This window comes from Melanerpes formicivorus, unplaced genomic scaffold (genome assembly GCF_026170545.1).
Source record: "Melanerpes formicivorus ecotype bairdi unplaced genomic scaffold, bMelFor1.0.p_v2 SCAF_8, whole genome shotgun sequence".
Taxonomy (NCBI): domain Eukaryota; kingdom Metazoa; phylum Chordata; class Aves; order Piciformes; family Picidae; genus Melanerpes; species Melanerpes formicivorus.
This window is the reverse complement of record NW_027142360.1, coordinates 7811539-7837081: the sequence shown is the minus strand read 5'-3', so window position 1 is coordinate 7837081 and position 25543 is coordinate 7811539. Positions and strand designations below refer to the sequence as shown.

General features: G+C 40.2%; 1 protein-coding gene across 7 annotated transcripts; it reads right to left on the bottom strand.

Moving 5' to 3' along the window:
* Positions 1–3347: 3347 nt before the first annotated feature.
* Positions 3348–23449, bottom strand: IAPP (islet amyloid polypeptide). 7 transcript variants are annotated; one of them, XM_068141667.1, is made up of 6 exons: positions 23020–23449; positions 20291–20330; positions 13909–14039; positions 8563–8659; positions 8295–8429; positions 3348–5478 (listed from the first exon to the last, which is right to left on the bottom strand). In XM_068141667.1, the coding sequence occupies exons 4-6, from the start codon at positions 8640–8642 to the stop codon at positions 5286–5288; spliced, it is 408 nt and encodes a 135-aa protein (XP_067997768.1). In that variant the 5' UTR covers positions 8643–8659; positions 13909–14039; positions 20291–20330; positions 23020–23449; the 3' UTR covers positions 3348–5285. The 7 variants fall into 7 exon arrangements, with proteins under 7 accessions (XP_067997768.1, XP_067997770.1, XP_067997767.1 ...); XM_068141669.1 differs by lacking the exon at positions 20291–20330 and adding an exon at positions 15088–15141; XM_068141666.1 differs by lacking the exon at positions 20291–20330.
* Between the last annotated feature and the right edge of the window lie 2094 nt (positions 23450–25543).

Here is a 25543-nt window from a genome sequence, read left to right as displayed (position 1 = left end):
TATTTCAATTCACCCATGATCTGTTTAATACAACTCTTATTATTTGAATGCATCCCAATATAGAATAGAATAGAATAAACCAGGTTGGAAGAGACCTTCAAGATCATTGCGTCCAACCTATCACCCAACACCACCTAATCAACTAAACCATGGCACCAAGCACCCTATCAAGTCTCCTCCTAAACACCTCCAATGATGGTGACTCCACCCCCCCACCCCCCCCCCCGTGCAGCCCATTCCAATGGGCAATCACTCTCTCTGTATAGAACTTCTTCCTAACCTCCAGCCTAAACCTCCCCTGGTGCAGCCTGAGACTGTGTCCTCTTGTTCTGGTGCTGGCTGCCTGGGAGAAGAGACCAACATCTGCCTGTCTACAACCTCCCTTCAGGTAGTTGTAGACAGCAATAAGGTCTCCCCTAAGCCTCCTCCTCTCCAGACTAAGCAACCCCAGCTCCCTCAGTTCCAAACCCCTCACCACCTTGTTGCCCTTCTCTGGATACCTTCCAGCAAGTCAACATCCTTCCTAAACTGCGGGACCCAGAACTGGACACAGTACTCGAGGTGTGGCCTAACCAGTGCAGTGTACAGGGGCAGAATGACCTCCCTGCTCCTGCTGGCCTGATACAGGCCAGGATGCCATTGGCCCTCTTGGCTGCCTGGGCACACTGCAGGCTCATGTTCAGCCTACCATCAACCAGCACCCCCAGGTCCCTCTCTGCCTGGCCACTCTCCAGCCACTCTGCCCCCAGCCTGTAGCACATATTTTAATTACTTTTGAAAACAACAACAAAACCCCCTAACCCACTACATAGGTGATGCATTAATCCAAACTTGGCACTAAAGAAATTCAATTTACTCACTTCCTATCACCCTTGGTGCCACCAGTTGTTCCACAGCAGAACTCAAGCTACCTGTGCAGTAATCATTTACATTAAGGATGTTGTAAAATAGCCTATAAGAAGCAATACATTTCACTGTCTTTAATGCAGGATTGAAAAAAAGAATCTTTTAAAGTAGAGGGGAAAAAAGTAGGGGCAGAGCTAAGTTTTAATTTGAATAATAATCAAGCTTTTTTTTTTTATTATTTAAAATTTATAAAGCCCTTTCTAGGAAATAGTGACTTTGTGGCATGACTGTTACTCAAATCATCCCCTATTGTTAGGATCAAAATGCGTGCCACTTTGTTCTTTCTCTTCAGATGTTTTAACATTCAAGGAGAAAATTTGTTGCCTGATGAACGGCAGTTTTGATTGTCTTACCACCATTGTCTTGTTCTTCCGTGCGCTTCTGAAGTCAGGATGACATCTCTGGTTCCTAGCTTGAGAAGTTTGTTTAACATTTTGATAGGAAAGTAGGTTTTAGTTAGAGAAACACTTCTTAACTGGATCTAATTAAGGACAAGAATGATTAGAGAGCTGGAGCACCTCTCCTATGACTGAGGGTGTTGGGGCTGTTCAATCTGGAGTAAAGAAGGCTCTGAGGAGACCTTATTGTGGCCTTCCATTTTCTTAAGGGGCCTACAAGAAAGCTGGTGAGGGACTTTTTAGGGTGTCAGGTAATGATGGGACTAGGGGGAATAGAAAAACAGCTAGAAATGGTAGATTCAGATTGGATGTTAGGAAGAAGTTCTTCCCCATGAGGGTGGTGAGACACGGGAACAGGTTGCCCAGGGAGGTGGTGGAAGCTTCGTCCCTGAAGGTTTTGAAGGCCAGGCTGGATGTGGCTCTGAGCAACCTGATGTAGTGTGAGGTGTCCCTGCCCATGGCAGGGGGCTTGGAACTGGATGATTCTTGATTAGAATAGAATAGAATAGAATAGAATAGAATAGAATAGAATAGAATAGAATAGAATAGAATAGAATGAACCAGGTTGGAAGAGACCTTCAAGATCATCATGTCCAACCCATCATCCAACACCACCTAATCAACTATAACCATGGCACCAAGCACCCTATCAAGTCTCCTCCTGAACACCTCCAGTGATGGGGACTACACCACCTCCTCAGGCAGCCCATTGCAATGGGCAATCTCTCTCTCTGTGTAAAACTTCCTCCTAACCTCCAGCCTGAACCTCCCTGGTTCATTCTGTCAGGATTATGCTTGTATCCAGGCTTACAGTGACTACCTTCTTCTTCCATAAAATGTCTAATTGCAGTTGTGGTAACTACAAAGCAAGAGGAGGGGTAGCAGAGCTGTGTTGTCAAGGGTATATACTGGGAAACAAGTATTGTGATAAAGCTCTTGCTAATTTACTTAGTAGAGGTTGCTATAGAATAAACCTTTATTTTAGAATAAGCCAAACCAGGTTGGAAGAGACCTTCAAGATCATCACGTCCAACCCATCAGCCCATCAACCCATCGACCCATTAACCCATTGTAGGCAGTTTATCACGTTGCCGTGGTTGATGAATTAACTAGTGTAGTTCAAAATATGAGAGTTTATCACTCTGATGGCTTGGACCCTGAGGTGTTTTTTCAGTTTTAATTTTTGTGTGTGTGTGTGTGTGCATGCCAAACTTTTTTATTTTAGCTTAGACTGCTCACACAAATTGTGTAAGGGATTAGTGTCACCTCACTCATCTTAAAGTTAAGTGCTCGTTTTCAGCTAATTGTCTAGACACTATCACCAATTAAGAGGTGGAGGCACTTCAAGAGTGTGATTCATGCCATCTGGAAATAGACATCTAAGCTGAGATAAATTGGAAGTAGCTGTCTTTTTCCACCAAAAAGCAGGACAGCATTGACAACCGATTAGACAAAAAGCCGCTAAAGATAGGTGAGGTGGTCCCCTGCTGAGCTATTGATCTATCTCTTATCCCTCTCTGTTGTTTCACTGCTTCGGGAGATAAGTAGCATTTTTCAGTTATTGCCAAATAGGGCAAAAATGTTAAATAGATGTTAGTATCAAATCCACCAGGTTCAGGAGTACATAAAGCAGAAAATCACAGACTGACAGAATGTTAGGGGTTGTAAGCGACCTCAACAGATCATGTCCAACCTTCCTGCCAGGGAAGGATCCCCTAGAGTAGGTCACATGGGAATGCATCCAGGTGGGTTTTGAATGTCTCCAGAGAAGGAAACTCCACAACCTTTCTGGGTAGTCTGTTCAATTACACTGAACCCATGCTCAGAAACTCTGGGCTTTGTTTTGATTTATCAAATGGAAGCTTAAAGAGCAGAAAATGATGGGTAAAGCTTTGCATGTATTTCAGGCTGGGATCAGCCTAGAAATTGGCATCCAGCCACAGTGAAGGCTCCACCTGGTTACTCCTCTGTGCAAATAACATAGTGACACTTGAGTGATACCATGTCACTTTCTCATTTCTTTTCTGTAAAGCAAATATTTTATCTGGAAAAAAAATTATATCCATAAGTGGCTGTATAACATATCTCAGAAGTAGCTTGAACAGAAAGCATTTCGTGCCAGCAGAAATGAGTTTAATACCATCTGAATGGTTTCATCAGTAACTTTCAGAATAAATATTCAGTAGGACAGCAATAAAGACTAAAACTTGGCAAAGAGAACAATCAGTAACACTTCTGCAGCAATATCTGTAAAAGGTATTATTTGTAAAATGAAAGGAATATGCCATTTAACACTAAATTTAGCAAAAATGTTCACATTTTGAGACATTCTTTAAAAGAAAAATAATGTAACTGAACACATTTTTTAAGGTTTCACTTGTTTCTCCAGCACTAAGCTCCTCCTGAATGTTTTTCATAATGAGACAGTCGTGTTTTTCAGATGATTGCAAATGATCAGTGGGCTGGAGCACCTCTGCGACAAGGACAGGCTGAGGGAGCCAGGCTTGTTCAGCCTGGAGAACAGAATGCTCCAGGGAGACCTAATAGCAGCCTTCCGGTACCTGAAGGAAGCCTACAAGAAGGCTGGAGAGGGACTGTTGCCAAAGGTCTGTAGTGATAGGGTGAGGGACAATGGTTTGAAATTAGAGGAGATTTAGATTGGATGTTAGGAATAAGTTTTGCACCATGATGAGGGTGGTAGAATACTGCAGCAGGTTGCCCAGGGAGGTAGTTGGGGCCTCATCCCTGGAGACCTTCAAGGTCTGGTTGGACAAGCCTCTGATGTAGTAGAGGATGTCCCTGCTCACTGCTGGGTGGTTCAACTAGATGGCCTTTGGAGGTCCCTTCCAACCCAAACCATTCTACGATTCTGTGATAGTGAACACTTCACAGAGGAAATGATGGACAAAACAACCATCCTGTGATACAGATTTTCACTTCTGTGAAAGTTCACTTAACACTTTAAAAGCACAGGCATGTTTGTTAAGCCTGCACTGACACTGGGAAGAGGTAGCATAAAAATAATACCCTCAAATTTCCACTGAGGTCCACTCATCTCTAAACTGGATTCCTGGATTTTGGTAGCAATTTAAGTATGTCAGGAGGCAAATGTACCCTTTGTGTGCTAAATTTTGATGCCTGAACTGCCCACTGGTTTTGTCTCTTCCCTTTGTCACTCCAGGTCAAGGAAAAGAATACGAAAGGATAGGCATTTCTGCTAGCTTGCTAACTGAGTTTTCTTTTATTCATATTAAAAAGGAGTAATGGCCATTATGCTTATGTTTTACTGATACCATCTTAAAGTAAGAGCAGTAATTTCTTGAAATCCCATGCTCAGTACATACAGAAATCTGTGCTGCATGACCACTTCTACTTACTTAATGCATGTTAAGGTGGAAAGACATTAAGCAGCTAGTGTAATCATATGCACAATGTAGCCCCTCCAGCCTTGCCTAGTTTTCCTTTCAGTCCACAGAATCACAGAATGTTAGGGGCTGGAAGGGACCAAAACAAAATACCATAGATGTTTTAAACCCAGGCAATCTTCATTAGGGAATAACTTCTCTTAGCACTCTGATTTTTATTGGTCTTAGTTCAGATGACTTCTTTCTCTCATCAAACTGTGACTATAAAGACACACATCATGGTTATCTTTTTCATCCTTTTAATAATAGTAATAATAATTAAAAAAAACCCTGTTGCAATTACTTTTCCATTTATTATCATGTTATATGTATATTTATTCTTTTACAAAGGAGTTTGACAAGCAAATTTCTGGAGTTCTGAACGGAGCTGAAACAATAGCCTATGCATGTCATTGTACATGCATAGTGAAATGATGAACATAAATCACATACCCACACAGAAGCACACACGGATAACAAGGCACTGTTAAGACTGTACAAGTTATAAATGACCAAGAGGTTATTGATACATTAAAAATTGAGTTATGAAAACTGTATCAGTAGTCACTTGAACACCCTAAAGCTGTGCATTGTTCTGGGATTCTCTGCTCAAAAGCCCAGCTGTGTCCCTCTTTCCATATGTGTTGGACCCTACATTGGTAGGTGAGTAAATTGCCCCGATGCTGTTGCTGGAACGAACTAAGAAGTCAGCCAAGCGTTGTGTCACACACGTAGCGGTGTTGCATTTCCGCTTCTCCAGGTGGTGACTGCTAAGGTAAACAAAGAAGAGCCAAGATGAAGTCAAATTATGAGCAATCAAGGGTGCCACTTCTAACAGGCATTAGAGCTGTGCTGATGTGGGAGTTCTTTTAATACGTGCACCAATACAGGAACGTTACAATCTTCCTGCCACCTACTTTGTGCCTGAAAAAAAATCGTGTGCTGTATGCTATTATCAGTGTTACTAATAGGGGTTATTTAAATGCAAATACCTTAGCAGTCATATGTCATTTTTATTGATATTCTGCATAGCAGTTTATGACATCTAGAAACCCTGTAATGATAGTATAGTTAAGACAGTAAGGGAAAACAATGACTAAATGTTTAGCTTGAAGCTGAACTTCTACATCTATTCACAGCTCTTGCTGATATCGTGAGGATTACTAACATAACGACAGTCACTAACATTTATTTAGTTCTCTTGTTCCCACAGAATCACATATTGCTCTGACTGAACAGTAATCTACCAGTCCACATCACATGGACTGAGCCTAGAGATTTTTTTCTCCCAACTGCACCACATGTCAGGAGACCAGGTTCTCTTGGCTTCAGTACTCCTTAAGATTTTGCTGTCAAAGCAAAGACTTCTTGACTACTAAAAAGCAGCCTCATTGGTGCTGAAACACCTGAAAGTGCTGTTGTAATAGAAAATAATAATTTGTTGGATGAGCCTTTACAGTGTCCATGGAAGAATCCATATCTAAAAAGAACATTTCATGGTCAAAACCAATGAACCATTTACAGAACTCTGTGTAGAACTTCTGGAGCATGAGATTGATTTACATAATTTCTTGATCACAATAAAACGGTTTACTTGAGAGAGCTTGGGTTTTCAAACTTGTTTCTTAGGCAGCTATGTTGCTCCTTCAGACAGGAGTACCTGCATGCTGAGATTGCTTATTAAGTTTATTGCTAATTTATTTGGGTTTCTTCAGGTTCATGTAACAAGAGGAGGAGCAAAAAATTACTGTAAAGGGTGGCAAATTCCCAGTTCCAAACTCTGAGTATTGAGTAAATTTTCCTATCAATTGACTAAATCTAAAATGTAATCTCTTCTTTCAGAGTTTTTAGGATTAATCCAAAAGTCCTTCTGGAATAGCAATTGTGAGAGAAATGTCTCTATTATACTGGTTCTTTGTTGGCAAATAGGCAGCGATTTCTAAGCAATTAATATTTAAATGATATAATTGTGTCTAAAGAAAATGGTTGGTTAAGTCTTGATATAGCTTCTGGCATGTCTTAATGGCCGTTTCCATTGTCTTACAAAGAATTGAATCAAGCCCTTAATAAATGAAGTTCAAACAGCAACTTGTCCTCATGGAAATCCTGATTTATTTGTGGAGGCAGAATTCTCTTTTGTTAAAGTTACAAAACCAGGCCCTGATCCTCCAAGATTAAAACCCCAGTCCTTACAGGAAGCTACTAGATTTCTAGATGGTGTCTTGCCTGACTGAACTCACTATGTCTGTTAGCTCTCTGATCTGTAGAAGGTATGCTTCAGTGAGAAGTTTACCCAGGTAGACACTGTAAATCAAGGTCCCAGAAAAGCAGATAAGGCAAACCACACTCTTAAAGGTGATGCCTTGTGGTTGAGTATTACTATTATCATAGTATCATAGTATCAGTCAGGGTTGGAAGGGACCACTAGGATCATCTACTTCCAACCCCCCTGCCATGGGCAGGGACACTCCACACTAGATCAGGCTGGCCAGAGCCTCATCCAGCCTGGTCTTAAACACCTCCAGGGACAGGGCCCCAACCACCTCCCTGGACAACCCATTCCAGGGCTTCACCACTCTCATGGTGAAGAACTTCCTCCTCACCTCCAGCCTGAATCTCCCCACCTCCATCTTCATTCCATTCCCCCTAGTCCTATCACTACCTGACATCCTGAGAAATCCCTCCCCAGCCTTCTTGTTTGGGTTTTGTCGTTGTTGTTGTTTTAATAACTGTAAAAATGTGGGAACTTAGATTCAAAAATTATTTTGGAAGATAACCAAATTGTCGTATAATAATGACTTGTAAAACAACAGATTTGGAGAGAAAGGAGCAGGTAACTAGACAGACACATAGATGTATCCAATCTATCCATAACAGAATTGTCATTGAAAGAAATTCACTCAAAAGCCTGATGAACTGTTAGAATAGTTCTCGGTGCTGCTTACCTTTTAGTACAAATTGCAAATGCAATTTTTTTTTTAGTAAAAATTACCTGAAATTGGATTAATGGATTTATAAACATGAATGAATTTCAGATTAGTTAAATTCTGTCAGAGCCAATTGCTTCTTTTCCTTCTTCCCGTGATGAAACTGGTATTTAGCTCTGTAATGAAATGCTACCTACATAAAGGAACTAGTTGTGTTATAAAGTAATTCAATTGCATCAGAGTATTAGTATTATTAAGAATGGTGAGTGTGTGTTTATATATATATATATATTTATCCTTCAGGCTTAGAAATATGATAAACTTGAATAAGCCCTTTAAAGAGACACTTTTCATGTTAATGCAGAAATCATAGTTGTTGGTTTTTTTCCTTCTTTATGAAACCATTGCAATTGTAAAGCTGTTAAATGACTTGCAGCTTTTGTCTCTGGATCTCACTTTCTACCCTGAATACTTACAGAATGGCTCTATTTAGAAGAAGAATATTTTAAGCTAGTTTTATTTTGTTTTGTTTTGATTTTTTTGTTAATAAACAACAGATACAAAGAGAGTCTTTAAGTAACAGAATACCACTGGCACAAAATTTACATCATAATTTAATCCTGACTGATATGACTAGAAGAAACAAGGAAAATCAATACCTTTTTGTCTGTGCTGCTGGTTGTTCTGGCATTTCCTCACTAAACCTTGAGCCTGTATTCTGTGATGTTGCTGGCAATATCCATCCTTGTCTCTTGGAAGTATCATCAGAGAGACCATCAGCCACAGATAGTAATCTTAGAACGACAATAAAATACCCTGTGAAATTGAACAGCTCTGATTTTGCTCATGTTGAGACATGACAGCAATTAGTACAATAATCTGATTTTTTCCCCTAAAAAGAAATAAATATGATTATTTATTACTCACTTTTCAATAGGTGTAGCTTCCAAACAGCTCAGAGTGACAGAAAGTGCAATGAAGAAGACCGACAGCTTTAGGTTGCACATTGCTGCTTCCAAACTTTCTGAAAAGAATAATGAATCAAACCTGAATGCAAACCAAAAATGCTCTTCAGCATATCCTATTACTGGTGCCCATTCTGTCCTGAATCAACAGCAGCTAGTCTGTTTCACAGGCTACAGTAAAAAAAAAATGATCCTTGTCAAGTTTAGTGACACAATGCAGCTTCAGACAGATAGCTCTCAACAGTAAATGTTAATTTTTCCTCTAGTAGTTTCAATCCTTTCCCTTCTCTCTGGTTTACATTTCCCAGTAAGTCCATGTCTCAAAATTCTGGTCCTGGGTGCAATTTGCCTTGAAGTTATTTTAGCCTGAAAAATGCTGTTGATTAATGACAAAAAATACTGTGCTTTCCTGAAAGCACATCTGTTGCACTGCTTTTTAAGTAAGGAAAAAAGGGAAATTGTTTACCTTTTGGTGGTCAGGGAGCTAAGTGGAGAAGCACACCTGTGTTAGCAAGAAGGGTGCACACAACAATTCCACGCTTGCATCTAGCTCTGGAGTATCCCTTTCCCCCCTTCCTTGCTGCCAAGTAATACGGCTCTTATATACCCTTCACACCTTTCTCAGCTCTGACATCAGGCAGCACAGAGAGACTGTCATTATTTCCTATCCCTATAGATAGAAAGTACCCCAGAGGGGAGCAGAGGCAGATAGGTCACTATTGCATTAGCACATCAGTAAATATTAACCAGGTATATGCAGGATGCCCTCATGAAGATGCTGTAATAACATATTGTAGCCTCAGTTTTACAGTTCTGATAAGATTCTGAGGTAATATTCCCTGTGGGCGTTTGCAAGGGCTAAATAAGGTAACAGAAGTTACAAAAGAAAGGAAGAGTAAATGAAACATCAGATAATCAGTAACTGAAATATAAGAAAAGATCTGTCTTAGAAAACATACAACAGTTAGATTTGTGGAGGTTTGCTGTAGAAGTGCATAATGATCACAATAGAAAAAAATGCTTGAAGGTATAAAAGCTGTGTGAGGAATAAGAAAAGAGGGAACATTTTTTAAGCTGACAGGGTGATCACTCAGGGTAACAAGGTAGAATTCATGTACATTTTTCAGTGGAGTATGAATATGAATGAAAATTCTGTCATTACTGATGTAAAATCATGATGTTTTGCTAACACTGGTAGATTCCCTATGTCATGCATGAAAGTTGTGTTAATTTATGTTCTTCAGAAAGGAAACCTAGGATTAAGAAGCTAGGGATGGCCAGAATAAAGGCTACCTATGCAAAGTTATTTCTGTAGTGTGTGTAGTCTGTGGTTCAGGGGAATACATGCAGCCCAGAGAAGAGAGACTTGGGGGTGCTGGTGGAGGAGAAGCTCAACATGAGCTCTCAATGTGCACTTGTAGCCCAGAAAGCAAATCAGATCCTGGGCTGCATCAAGAGAAGTGTGGCCAGCAGGTCAAGGGAGGTGATTCTCCCCCTCTACTCCGCTCTGGTGAGATCCCACCTGGAGTACTGTGTCCAGTTCTGGAGCCCCTATTACAAGAGGGATATGGACAGGCTGGAATGTGTCCAGAGATGGGCCATAAGGATGATCAGAGGGCTGGAACACCTCTCCTATGAGGACAGACTGAAGGAGTTGGGGCTTTTCAGTCTGCAGAAGAGAAGGTTCCGAGGTGACCTCATTGTGGCCTTCCAGTATCTGAAGGGGGCCTACAGGAAGGCTGGGGAAGGACTTCTCAGGATCTCAGGTAGTGATAGGACTAGGGGGAATGGAATGAAGCTGGAGGTGGGGAGATTCAGGCTGGAGGTGAGAAGGAGGTTCTTCACCATGAGAGTGGTGAAGCCCTGGAATGGGTTGTCCAGGGAGGTGGTTGGGGCCCTGTCCCTGGAGGTGTTTAAGCCCAGGCTGGATGAGGCTCTGGCCAGCCTGATCTAGTGTGGGGTGTCCCTGCCCATGGCAGGGGGGTTGGCACTAGATGATCCTTGTGGTCCCTTCCAACCCTGACTGATATTATACTATACTATATGCATACAGCTTTTAGCTAAAGAGAATCATAGAATGCTTTGGGTTGGAAGGGACCTCCAAAGGTCATTTAGTCCAATTGGTGTTAGTGAATTACCCGTTGCAGATTCAAGGACACACATTAGAAATATTTTCCCACAATTTCTGTGGGAATATTTTTTTGTACTATCTCATTAGTTACCTTTAGGTGCCCAAATGGAAAACAGGTTTTTCAATTATTTATGGAGATTGTGATGCTGGCACAAAGGCCCAGGCAAAGTCTTCTGTGCTAAGAAGTTATCATGTGCATCTTCCACACTGCCAGAGAGCAAGAATTATTTCATAGCTGCTCCAATGCCATGTGTATTGCTTTACCTGGAAGCCCCCTTCTTGTAAGGGGGCCTGTAACACTTGTATCACTAGTTCTTCACCTAATTGGATAAAACTACAATGCTGGTTCTTTTCATGCATCTGTGCTACTTGAGTTGAATACAGAAGGAATGTTTAGCTGGGATAGTTACATTTTAACCTGATTTAAAAAACCTTTAGATATTTGTAAGCATTGATAAGATCCCCTCTCAGTCTTTTTCTTTTTTCAGGCTAAAGAGCCCCAGGTCTCTTGGTCTTTCCTCATAGGATAGATGTTCTGGTCCCCTGATCACCTTTGTGGCCCGCTGTTGTACTCTTTCCTGTAGTTCCCTGTCTCTCTTGAACTGGGGAGCCCATGAGTGGAGATGGTACTCCCGATATGGACTCACTAGGGCAGAGTAGAAGGAGAGGAAAATCTCCCTCCACCTGCTGGTCACATTCTTCTTAATGCACCCCAGAAGACCACTGACCTTCTTAGTCACAAAGGCATACTGCTGGCTCATGGTTAATTTGTTGTCCACCAGCACTCCCAGGTCCTTCTTCACAGAGCTGCTTTCCAGCAGGTCAACCCCTAACCTGCACTGATGCATGGGGTTATTCCTCCCCATCTCCAGGACTGCACAGCTCCCCTTGTTAAAGAAGAGAAAGGCTGATCCTTGAGTGCTTTGTGGTGTGAAACTGAGCTTATGGTGCTGCAGGACCATTACTTGCCTCCTGGGCCACTCAGCATTTTGGCAGAGTCAGCAAAATGTATTAGTCACATGTAATGTGAACAAAATTAAGGCATTAAGGCTTCTGTTACAAGTTCTCTTAGGGAGGAGTAGTGTTCTTCCGCACAAACAAGAGCAGAATGTGAAACTGTGGAATCTGTTTGACAGCAGAACTATTCATAATTCAAATTTCAAGAACCTAGCACTAAGTACTATGCAGCTGGTACCATTCAGTGAAGTGGTTAGAAAACTATTTTTATCACTAACAAAATTCCTTAAGATTGATCCTCAACCCCCCCCCAGTTTATTAGTGTGCATTACAAATCTTCTCAGCCTAAGGAAAATATCAAGTATTCTCAGTAAAGAAAATCATGACTAATTCTATCCTGGGTAGGTATGCACAAGTTTTACATATTTGTACTGGTGTTTAAGCATGTATAGAAGGATTTGTCCGAAGTATTAGTGGTCACAAGAGCTGAGGTTGTCAGAGAATCCAGAAAATATGGTACACCAATGCTCCAGTTCCTTCTGGATACTACCTGCATAGACATCATGAGTTGCAAGATGATAAACATGCTCTGCACTGTAAGGTACTGGCAGCAGAGGAACAGGCAACCAGCCTCATCTCAAGTTTCTGCTTGAGTAGGGAGTGGAGATTATCTGACTAAAAGTGAAATGAGTAGAGAGACCATTTTAATGCCTGTTTCTAATGCAGATGTCTGAAATAGCTCAGATGATTTGTAACTTTTCTCTTATTGACACAAACCCAGCCTTGGTTGACTCTCTTCAATACAGATGTTTACACTGCAGTTGTCTAAATGTATGTGACACAAATTCCACTAGGGGTGCTTTAACTCTGTCATGTATTCAGTTCCTAGCATTTGAAGTTGTCTACCTGCCTTTCTCATATTTACCTTACTCTTAAGCTATTCTTGACACCTGCTGGACAGCTGGTGCTCACTTTTAATGGCTGCTTTTCAGTTTCTGTGTCCCACATTTGCTTAGCATCATTAAAAACACTCATTAAGACTTTCAGTAATGGATGTCTCTTTCCCATTCGTGAGGGTGACAAAAAGCCACATTAGTTGTTGCATGCACTTTAGCGGATGCTCGCTACGCTCTGTAGGTAAATGTCTCCAGCAAATTACATTGTTGCTCAGTTACCTGTAACCATAAGTGTGTGACTAAGTCATGGTTTAGTTTTCCTGTTGTATCAAACCAGGAAAGGAAAAGCCTGAGGCATTAACCTGAGATGAGCATATTCCAATTTTTTGAATAAAGCAGAAATCATAACAACAGCATCATTAATATGAATCAGGGTAAATGTTACCAGCAATGAAACAGAAGGGTGCATCTATGTGTCATTGCTTCTAGCTATTGTGACTTCAGCAGAATGTTTTCATGTCATCTGAGAAAATTGTTTCAGTAGGACACTTCTGTAGCAAATGCAGACTAGGTGCAACATAAAGGAAATCTAGAAATACACTAGATACCTATGATTAGGAAACTGGAGCATTCCCTAGATTTTTGCATTTGAATGTCAAAGTCTAATAATGTTGTCTATAATACTCTCTTCCCAGTATTTCTTGCTTGGTTGAAGAATATTACAATGCTTTTATTTTCTGATGTCTGGAGTCATAATTTGCTAGTGTTAGCACTTGAGCTATGTGTGTCTGCTTTGTTCAAATGTTGTTTTGTCAAATATCCTTTTGCTAGCACACCTTTCCTTGTTGCTCCTGTTGGATGTGGGTTATTTCAGCACTGACAAAACCACAAAGAGCTCTTTTTGTTAATCCCAAGAAACTATGCTAAACCTGTGAGAGAAATGTGGATGAAGCAAAGCAAAGCTAATAATTTATCCTGCAGTGGCAATTTATAGAGTTGACTAGCAGGTGGAAAGAAGTCACTTAAATAGTTAATGCCTTAAATATGACTTTGTGATGCATTGTGCTACTCAGCTCATGCCATTGTTAGGACAATGATCTAGCCTCAAAGGGCTATTGCTAGTGATTGCTCTGAGAGCAAGCAGAGTTTGTATTGAATCAGATTCTAGAGCTGGGAGTCTTCCAAGCAAGAAAAATAAACCTCATGTTTAGATCAGAAAAGTCAGAATTGACAGTGCAGTGACTGATGACTTATAGTTCCTAATGCCATTCCTCCCTATAGTGTTAATTGCATGACTCAAATTAGCTTACATCCAAAAATTTACCTTTGAATACCACAAAAGGGTTACATTCTTGTTTTCCTCTTCCTTGTCTCTTCTGCAACCTCCTTCCAGATGTATAAGCAAAAGCAGAATTCTTCTTTGGTTGTCAAGGCTACTTACAAGGGCTCCAGATGCTGTTAATGGTAAACAAGGAATATGAAATAGTACTACTGTTCTTACTTTCTGATAACTTAAGCCATCCTGCTATGATCATTCTCTGAAGTTAGTCTATTAGAATTCATCTATCAAAAGGTATTCAGCTTCCAAATGTATTGCTGTGTTGTATACATACCACTGCTACAGCAGTCTATGGAGTCAATTTTGCTAAAAGAAAGGCTATGGTGCTTGGAGTGCCTCTTTACTGAGTCAGTGCATGTAAATTCACATCCTAGCTCACTGCATAGGTCTACCTTACAGAAAAGTCCAGGGTGAGTATAATCCTACTGAATGTGGAGAATGAGGACTCTCTGAATTCTTTGCGGGGGGGGTGGGGGGGTGGGGGGGGTGGTGTGGAGAAAAAAAAAGATGAAGGAATTAAGTATGTGTGGAAGTGCTGCTTCTGGTTTGCAAGTGGAATTGCTAGAAGTCTCTGCATCCTCTTCCCCACCCCAGCATCTTATAAAGAGAACAGACACATATGGAAAATAGAACAGGAACCACTCTTAATGTTCCCCAGGCTTATTTCAGTGGAGGTGAATTGCTAGGAAGTTCAGAGCAAATTCACCTGTAAGAAAACCTGCTGGTTTTCAAAACAAATCTACACAGCCCTTCCTATCTGATTCAGTGTGTAAGTTTCAACTAACTTTTCTTTTAAACTACCTCCCTTTCAATAATCAGACTTCCCTTCATTCCCCCCCTGACCCCCCCTTCAAACTGCAGCAAGAGAATGACAATCTGGCTTTGTCTTGAAACACTCTGAGTCTTTCAGATGATGCTGTCTTGACAGCTCTGCTATTAATAGTGGCATTTTCTCTGCTTTTTAAAAAGGAGAGATGTGCTAAACTGAAAATCAGTCATGTTGGTAACAATTTTTCACTAAGGGCAGATGCAGTGTACTAAGTTTTGTAGGAGGATTTACGTTGACAAAACCATGAAACACTAACTTATTTACAGTATGTCACCACATGTGGCTGCAAAATAAGATAGCCTTTCTTCAGAGAAATGCAGTAGAGTTGCACTTACTGTATGCTTGAATTAGTGTCTGTGTGAGTGCAAGACTTGACCTTTTCATTCTACCTGGAGATGAGAAAAAGTTTTGCTAAGCACAGGAAACGTGTGAGTACATGAAACTGCAAGAAGTCAACAAAAATTCCTTAGGACCTCAGCACATGTATCTGGGAAAAAATAAGTGGATTTTTTTGTTGTTGTGGAAGTACCTTTTACACCAAATATTGCTGTTTCTGTCCATTTAGCAACCACTCCACTTTTGGCTGAGATTATCCTTGGTAACAGAAAATATGAATGCTGTGGAAAAGTTAGTATTTAAATGTGAGTTCTCATACGTAAGGAATCGCAAATTATATGTCTGATTGCTCTGCTAAGACCTCACCTGGAGTACTGCAGCCAGCTCTGGAGCCCTTAACACAGGAAGGACATGCCCCTGATGGAGTGGGTCCAGAGGAGAGCCACAAAAAAGATCAGGGGGCTGAAACTCTTCTATGAGGACAGGCTGAGGGAGCTGAGGTTATTCAGAGAAGGTTCCAGGGAGACCTAATAGCATCCTGAAGAGGGCCTACAAAGAGGGCTGGAGGAGGACTGTTGCCAAACGTCTGTACTGATAGGACAAGGTGCAGTGGTTTGAAATTAAAGAACAGATTTAGATTGGATGTTAGGAATGAGTCTTTAGCATGAGCGTGGTGGAAAACCGAAACAGGTTGCTCAGGGTTGTAGGTGAGGCCCCGTCCCTGGAGATCTTCAAGGTCAGGCTGGACAAGACTCTGAGCAACCTGATCTAGTAGAGGATGTTCCTGGTGACTGCAGGGTGGTTGGACTAGATGAGCTTTGGAAGTTCCTTCCAACACAAACCATTCTATGATTCAAAATACGATTTTTTGTTTCCCAATAAACTGCTATTGAACCAACTACCCAGTGGAAAATTGAAGGCACTGTGTTATTACAAGGCAGAAAAACCCCTGAGGTTCTGGAAATTTTCAGTCATTAACATATTGAAATAATTTCATATTAATACATATTGTGCCAATGAATGCTGTGGTTTCAATGGAATAAAGCTGGTAAGTCATCTGATAGGTTTGGTTCTAGAAAGGGCTGCAGTGCAGCGAGAAAGCTCATAGTTCAGGATAAGCATCTTCAGAATTTGTGGGTGTTGAGTATATAGTCTTTATTTAGAATGAGTATCCTAAGCTGTGGTTTGTATGTTCAGTCTTTTCTATTGCATAAATTATTTTCTGCGTTGGTGGTCTTCTCTTATTTTTGCTTTTTCCTTGGTTTAGAGGATTACAATCCATTTCCAGCTGGAGTGGTAGACCTCTGGCTAGTGGCTATGGTTCTAATGACTCTGGTCTCCAGTGACATTGGACTCTAGTGACTCTGGACTCTAGTGACTCTTGATATTGTTATGTGGCAATGCCAGTGACGAGCAGTGTGAGCAGTCTGGCAGTGCTGACATGGTGGTAGGCCATGCTCAGCTTAAGTGCAGAGCCAGCTAGCAGTGTAGCAAAACAGTGCTGTGCCTGCAGCATGTAACTAAAACAGGGCACTGGTAGCTATAAACACAGAAAGTTATCTTGGGACAACAGGACATGCACCTGCATCAACAACCTCGTGTGTCGTTAGTAGTTGGACCAATAATCTATAATAGTGTGATGTGTGGTCACTCATAGGGAACCAATGGAGCTATGCCAACGAGGCTCTCTGAGTTTATATAAGTTGTAGAAGTTCCCCTGATACGCACTTCTGCCTTTCCTTTCTCTTCTTCTTCTATGCTTTACTTTACTGTGCTATACTCACACCACAGGCCTGCACCATAGGCCTGCAATACTGGGACAATAAAGGAACAATACTCCATCATATTGGTCAGCTGTATTGATTCCAATCTCTGTCGTCATCTATATTGTTACTCTTCACAGAGGCCCTGTACCCCTTCCTGATATATTCTCATGAGCTACAAATGGCTGGTTTCATTTTAGAGCGCTATCACTTTGCCACACTTGTCTTCCTTACTGGTGTTGTGTGAAAAAATAAAGAATGTTGGCCATGTCATATGATTTCATGTCATTCAAGCCTTACCACATTCTTAAATCACTCCATGAGCAGTTGTCATAAACAGTCATAATCTTCTCCCTGATGTTGTGAAGCATTACAGCAAACTACTGTAGGTCAGATATCAGCTTATTGCCCTTTATAATACTCATAATAGTCTGTAGCAGTTGAATAGAACCATTAGAAGAGTCATAAAAATTGTCATCTTAGAGGTAAGAATATTTTTTTATTAACAAGTCTTAAATGTGCACTTATTTGACATCAATTCTTTAGTTTCTGTTGTCAAAAGAGGATGTATATTTCATGCAACTTAAACTTTTCTGAGCAAATCTTGCTATCTTGGAGGATCCTATGAAGATGTTCCATGTTTTGAAAGGGTAGCTAGAGAGCCATAGTCACAGGTAGATACCAAGCTATGTGCCTGATTCCCAGAGTTTGCTCATGTTCCTGGAGCTTCTACTTCACACCTTTTAGGAGTGAGGTCTCTTAGAAGAGTTTGCTATAGTAAAGTGTGCTTTGGAAGTCCAGAAGTATCACATTTAAACATTGTCTAGCAACCAGTATCTAACCTAATGACATCTCTGCACACAATGCATATTATCAATAAAACTTTGGGGACTTGATGGATAGTGAAAGTGAAATGCTACCAGGTTACATAAATCACTGATTGATGAATCATAGTTACTGTCAGAGTTTTTTTAAGAGGAAAATATTCCAGAGAGACTTTCAAGCCTTTGAACTGCCAGTCAACCTACAGTACATTTGCTCCTTTAACTTTTCCTAAAGTATGTTCATGAGACAATTGGCCTCATTAGTGGAAACCTGATGACCTGACCACACAACTAATCTCTTTGTACTTTAAAAAGGAGGTACTGCCCAAGAGTATATAATTAACTTTCCAACTCTGCCCCCCCCAGTAATTTATCCTGAAAACAGGTTTTGGAAGTTGGAACATTTATGTTTTCTAACATTTAAAAATCTTCCAGCCTTCTTGCAAATTTTATGAAGAATAAAGAGTTTGTTTCTCTATAAGGTTTAACCACAAGGCTGGAAGACCTGAACCTGTTCTGCTAAAACCCCCACACTGGAAATCAGCGTGCTGAACCACGTTCTTAGGAGAGAAACTGTTACAGCAGTCTCACTAATTCAAACAAATAAGTAGTTATGTACACAGACAATGATTAATGTTTTGCACATAGACATTATCATCTCCAATGTATGGCTATGAATGCTTGCTATAAATGACTGTTGCTCCTGTGTAATGGGAAAAAAATGAGATGATGATGGTGAATTAAGGGTGAGGACCAGAACCCATGGCAGAGTTGAGGGTGGGAGACAGACTTGAATCTACCTAGTCTGTAGCTGACACACAGTGTTGAGGTGACAGGAAAAGAAATCTTACTGGGCAGTCAAACTGAATCTGAATTGAGGTTTCAAACTGTCAGAAGGTTTTGTGTCTCTCTGTTTCTGCATACACAGGGATAATCACCACCCCGCTTTCTTTGTTGAATGCAGATGGGCGCTTCCATATCTGGCTATCACCTATTAGTCTCTTTACTGGCCACTGCAATGCAATTTTGTGACTCCCCAGCATAGATATGTTTTAAAATTAAATTATTATATCATTATTTTGTCTTCTGAGAGAGTAGGTTCACAAATATCTTGAGAAGAATTTTTTTGCTTTATGCAGATGTTGTGACATTTGTGAGTGAAGATTTCTCTCCTTTATGAAAAGAGAGAAAATGTGAGTCTGTCTTGAGCTTTCCAGACTTAATTTTGCTGGTCTGTTCAAACATTTAACTGTTGGAGTGTGTACTTGGACAAGGGTATATCCTGGGAAGAAAATACTATGTTGTCCCTATTATAAATCCTCTCCATTAGTTGACCTGATCAGGTCTAGTGAGGGGTGGAATTTTAAACTCCCTTATGTCTCCTGATAAACCCCCATTAGAGAAGCAGATCTCAGGAGATACAGCTGAGGGGAAAAAAAAGTGGTTTCAAACATTGCCTGGGTTGTGGTCCAGCTCTAAAGTAATGGGGGAAATGACAGTGAACCTAATCTGTGTCACGACATCCTTATTTGGGTTGTTATGCTATCCTAGGTTCCGTGGGATGTGCAATCCGTGATTGCTATAATGCTCAGTTCTGTGGTGACACAGCTCATATTTCCAGCTCTCCCTGAATTAGTTACATGTATTGCTGTTTACAACTGGAATGCTGGGAAAGAGCTACTTAGTCTTCTGTTTCCAACGTCATGTCTTGTATTTAGAGTGAGGACAGAAGTGACTGCTGTATTTTTGGGAGGTAATTTGTCATTACACAGAACATTTAGACTAGGACCAATAATTGTACATCAACTCTGCGTTTTTTTACTGAGGAGTTTTAATGATTTGGAGAAGAGCACCTTTTATCTGTTTGAATTTCCCATGAGTTTGCATGACTAACTTTAAGGGGATCCAGACCTTAGGCTGGGAGCTGCTGGCTGACAGACTTCTTTGTTCCTTGGTCAAGACGAGATCTAGAACAACATAAGGAGAGATAACCAGCACCAGGTGTCATCTGACCCGGTGTTTATATGTCTAAAAGTCAGTTATCTAGACTAAGCTAGCTCTCTAGACTTTCAAATGAAAGAGAAAAAAAACCATTTCCTCCAACTTATTTTAGACAGATGTCTTCAGATGGGATAAATTACTATCTGGAAATATCTGACTCTCTGTTATGCTTGTTGTGAGACTCCAGATAAGGATCTTTGATGAGACTACTTTCTAACCATCTCTCAATGTATTTTCCCTATACTGATGCATTAGAATGCTTCTCAAACAAAATCTGTCCAGACAAAAAGACTACTTACAGTCTCCATCAGTGGTGGGCTGATAATGCAGGAAGCAACTTGGTGAAAATATATTTTTTATGAGAAATCCCATGAAGAAGATGGGAATTCAATATGCTGAGACACCATAGACTCTCTGCAACCATGAATTTACTGAATTCCATACACACTGAATTTTACATAACTTTACTGAATGTTGAATTGTGCCTTTATGAATATATGTTCATTTCATATTTCTACTCTTGAGGTGTTGTTTATTTGTTGAGGTATTTAATCTGTATATTTTTTATTTCATTTGTATCTGTTGCTGGCAAATAACTGGGAGTCACTCCTTACCTTCACTCAGCACCCCAGTGCTACTGCTGTAGGCTGTGTGCTGAAACAAAAGTGGGTTATAAAGGTCAAGATCTGCGCAACAGATGTTTTTCTGTGTCACTTAAGTGTATCCAAACACCGAAAATTCACAGAAGTCACTAATGTGCCTATGGGTGTATTCTTTCAGGAGCTTCTTTCTGCATTTCTCATGGGGCTATGGAAAAGAACACCAGAAAAAGCTCAAACGTAGACAGTCCTTGGAAAAACACTTGTCAGTTTGTGCATGTTTGACTGTATGTGTGTGCATGTATGTGCTTGAAAGAACATGCCCTGGAAATGTCAATTTCTTCATGTTGCTTTTAGAGAAAACCTGAGTTCACATTTAAGCACATTGGTGAATGAAATTCTTTTGACTTCTGTGACTGTTCAGCACATATGTTCCCACTTTAAGGCACTTTGCCAATATGCTTATATGAATTGACCAAAACTGAGTGTTATGTATAAGACTAAATCTTTTCTAATGGGCACTGTGAATCTTTGGGAAAAGGCTTTTAAACCTCAGAAGTCAGTTTTGATAAGCTGATGCATGCAGCAATTAAAGCCATCATCCTGAAGAGGTACTTCAGCTTTTTAAAAGATGATATTATTTTTTTTTGTTAAATTCTTCTTCCCCTTTATTGTTTCTTGCTTTCAAGAGGAAAAAATAAAAAAAGGGCAGTTACTTGTCTTCAGTTTCTAAAATGCACATTATTGAGGATTGAATCCAGGGGAAAATTTTGAAGTAATGTTCTCTAAAACAGAGCCAGAAAATCATATGATAATAGGCATAAACTATAAGTCACTTAAATTGCTGCATGAGCTATTTTTTCCCCCCTAATATGGACATAAATATTTATAACAAATTGTTAAGGATGTGTTTATTTGACTGGAATTTTTGCTTTCCATTTCATGTAGCTCTTTTACTGTGTCTGAATCTTCAGCCTTACTCAGCCTGAGAAGAAATTAGCATTGAGCAAAATAATCTTTCTGTCTCATCAAAGTTTAGTCAATGGTTATTTATTTAATAATTTATTTAGACCACCAGATGATGGCTTTTGTTTCACTGGCTTGCTTATTTCCTGCAGATACTGAAAATACTTGCATGCATCTCAGAAGCTCACTTTTAAGTAATAATGAAAGGTATGGATAGGCACTTCTGTAGACAAATTCATAGTGTGTCCTTCCCATGTAGGGATAGATGAATATAAATATATAAATATATAATATATATACATATAAAATATAAAATATATGTAGACTCTACCCTACAAACAGTTATGAAATACTAAGAAAACAGAGTGAGGGAGAAAAGAGTGGTAAATCCTTCTAATAGCTAAAACAGGACAAAACCTGGCTAAACTGAGATAGAATTATAGAATTATAGAATAAACCAGGTTGGAAGAGACCTTCAAGATCATCGTGTCCAACCTATCACCCAACACCACCTAATCAACTAACCCATGGCAGCAAGCACCCTGTCAAGTCTCCTCCTGAACACCTCCAGTGACGGTGACTCCACCACCTCCCCGGGCAGTCCATTCCAATGGGCAATCACTCTCTCTGTGTAAAACTTCCTTCTGACCTCCAGCCTGAACTTCCCCTGGTGCAGCCTGAGACTGTGTCCTCTTGTTCTGGTGCTGGCTGCCTGGGAGAAGAGACCAACCTCTGCCTGTTTACAACCCCCCTTCAGGTAGTTGTAGAGAGCACTACAGTTCTAGCTTATAATCAATGAAGATAAATACCAGGTATCAAGTTCCCTGTGCATTCTCCTAGACAAATCTCTTGATTAGGTGTTGCAGTCAGATTTGTATAACTACTGCCATTAGAATACTGAACTTGAGATATTTTTAAAGGTGATTCTCTAATGACACTAAGACTTCTATGTAGAACAAGGCTTAGTCAATATGCAGAGGGTTGTTGCACATGCTATGAGTACAGGAGAGAAGTCAGTTTACACCTGAGTGGATACTATTTTCTTTTGACATACACAATTGAACAACTGTATGGTGGGCATTTTTGGCTGTCTACTTAAAGGAAGCAAGGATGGCCACATGGAGTTAAGTTAGCTTTGTGCTCAGCCATTTTCTACCTCTGTTCACTACTGCTTTTTCGTTGTGCAGCCCTCTGTGAACACAAAGAAGTATGTGACAGAACTTGAACTACTGTTTTAATTGTGTTTATTTATTTTGTCAGGGGATTTCTTAATTTCCCCAAAGTGACAATGGATAAGCAGAGAAAATATAAAATGCAGAACCCCCCACCAAACAAGTAAACAAACAACAAACAAACCAAACCACCACCACACAAAAAATTAAACACCACACACAAAACCCAACCAAACAAAAACCCCCAAACCAAAAAACAAACCAAAAAACCCCAAAACAATCCAACCCTGTAAAATATCTTAGTGGGGAGTAAGATTTTAACTTAGATTTTACTTAAAGGAAATCTAGTTAAACTCTTAAGACAAATCCCAGTTCAGACAACCACCAAGTGTGATTTGGAGTCCATTATGAGAAAAACACAGAAACTAGTGCTGTATCTCTTATGAAGTGTACATTTTCTGAGGGAGAATGAGGCTTTTCACATATTAGAAGTATGCTAATAGATTTTACTTGAGAAATTTTCTATTGTGTAAGAAGTGAGAAGATATGCTTTTAGAAATTTATGTGAACTCTTATTATGAGAAATAACAGGGGAAAATGCCTTACCTCATGCTCGGGTGCATCACTGAGCAGGCAAAGATCCTCAGCTACCACTGTTCTGCAAGGCATTAGGGTGGGGGCTACAAAATGTTGTTCAGCCTAGCAGCAGAGTTGTAAATTTGTGAGACAATAACAGACCATGTATCAAAAATGCCAGCTATCTTGCCAGTGTGTTGTTTGCCTCTCCTGCAGCTTAACCACAAAGGTTTTGTGGTAGTCCAGGGAGGTTTTTCAAATGTTCCCTGAGAAAGCTAAGAAACACTCTCCTGGAGACTGGGCTCAAAGCCAGGCTTTCGTTAATCCCAATTCCACCCTCGCCACACATTTTAGACCTTTCCTTTCATAGTTATTTTTGTGAGTAATAGTTAGTACATTAGTAGCTATTTTTGTGAGAGAGACAAGCACAAGTGTCAATAAGACACTTGTCACAAATGAAGCCTGCTTCAGCACTAGTACTTGAAAGTGTGTCTACCGATTGTTAGATTTAATCAAAGTCACATATCTCTTTCTGTCACATTAGCTAGAATTATTTACACTTGGTCAAACTACTCTCTGATTTTGTAATGTCCAGTAATCAGTAACTATCAGGCACTCAGCCTGTAGGACAACCCCAGCAGCTATGTGACCATAGGTGAGTTTTTTATTTTTCCCTTTTGCATGGTGAACCATTATGATTCAACAAAAATCCCAAAGGAAAGGGTGTTACTAGTGACTATTTCAGTGCCTAATTATTAGCATCTTTGCCCTCCTTCAGAATCAACAACACCCTAGTTATATGGCAGGTAGTTAAGATACTCAAAAATAGATCCAGAGTGGCTGTTACACTGGGAAGAAGCACTTAATACCAGCAGCTGGGGATACTGAGTGATATTATTCCTCTGTGCTCCAGAGGCTGAGGTAATTTTCTCCACTTTTGGTTCAGACCCAGTCCTGTCCTACAGATGAACCTCTGAGTAATTTATACCAACTGGTAAGGGCTGCATTTTCTTCAAATCACTCCCAAGACATCGAGAAGAGGCTGATGGTTATGTCTGTGCTCCTCTCCATCCACTAACTTACATTTTAAACAGCCCCTTCAAGATGTGAGAAATGCAAATTCCAGTCGGACCTTGCATCACCCTTTGCTAGGACACTGCCTAACCTGTAAGTCTACACAGCTATGTACACTCTTGAAGTTCCTTTCTTGTTTGTGAGCACTCTCCAGACATCTTCACTGGGCAGGAGTGTGAGCACTTCATCCATACCTATCCAGCTCATGACTTTTTTTGGGTAGGGAAGAGAAAAAGATGGGCTTACTTTTTTTTTTTTCTAATGAAGAACTTCACCCACATCTTTAACATCTGAGTGAGCACTAAAGTGCACAGCTGAAAGCATTTGGCAAGACCACAAATTCTGCAGTAGCTATACTTGGGTTAATTTTCAACAATTTAGAATAAAGGTCAAAGTTTAAGTGTACAGCATCAGTAATTTCTTCTGAAAACCTTTTCAAAGCCATAAGTACCTATTTGTTTTGCCATGAGAATACTTCCCTTTGTCTCAGACTACCATTAGGTAAATTGCATTAGAATAGCAGTTTGAGCTGTGGCTAGTACAAGAAGATTTCAAAGTGGGTTTTGGAACTGAAAAAATAAATTAGTTTATTAAAATTCTGACCCCATAATTGCCTTCTGCTTGGTTACCTCATGTGATTTCTAAGCCTGTGTGTAAACAAAACGAGGAATTATCAGTTTCTCCATATGACTAAGCCAAGCCAAATGGAAGATGTAGTTTACATTGAAAGTAGGTTGTCCCCTTGGGACTCAGGCAAGGCAACTTGCAGAATATTGCTTCCTAGACATTTAGATCCAGATATTTGTGTGCTTATTTATTATTTCTATTTATTTTAATTATTGGTTATCTAGCCTGCCTGCTGTGGACAGCTACACTGAATAAGCCTGCTTTGATCCACACAGGACGTAACTGCTTATGTTTTTGAGCCAACCTCATTCAGCCAAAGCTACACCAGCTGTACTTCATGCGTCTGCTTTTGTAGCTGTGGCATATAGTAAAACTGTCTACACTATGCTTCAGCTCTTTGTGCACTATGTAAAGTGGTTGTTTTTTAGAAAGAAATCTTCTGATTACCTGTCTTTTTCTAGTTGCCTGTGGAAATTTAGTCCAGTAGTGGAGATGACTGGAAGAGGCAATTGTGGTGTCACTGCTAACTTCTTAGCCTGCCAAATATATGTTCCTAAACTCTACAAAAATGGAAAGAGTAAGGCACTGTAAGGAAGGAATTTATTGATCTCATCCCTGAAATTTCAGTGAACATCTCAAGCTTATGAGTAGGATTCAAGTGTTGTTGTTTATAGTTTAGCTAGTAGGTCAATCAGAACCCAAGTGTTCTTTGGCGTGAATATATAGCTGCACCTGGCCTGTGCAAATTCCTCAAGTGGTGTGTTACAAATTTAGTCCCAATATGACTATCCTAGCAGCGTAAGCTGCCTCTCCTCTTGCTGTTGGCTGAAGAGATACTAACTGATGTTCACAG

Coding starts and splice junctions, on each gene's coding strand:
- IAPP (XM_068141667.1), bottom strand. CDS start 8,642: ATGTGCAACCTAAAGCTGTCGGTCTTCTTCATTGCACTTTCTGTCACT. Junction 8,430..8,562: donor GAAGCTACACCTATTGAAAA/GTGAGTAATAAA, acceptor TGTCGTTCTAAG/ATTACTATCTGTGGCTGATG. Junction 5,479..8,294: donor CCAGCAGCACAGACAAAAAG/GTATTGATTTTC, acceptor TGTTTACCTTAG/CAGTCACCACCTGGAGAAGC.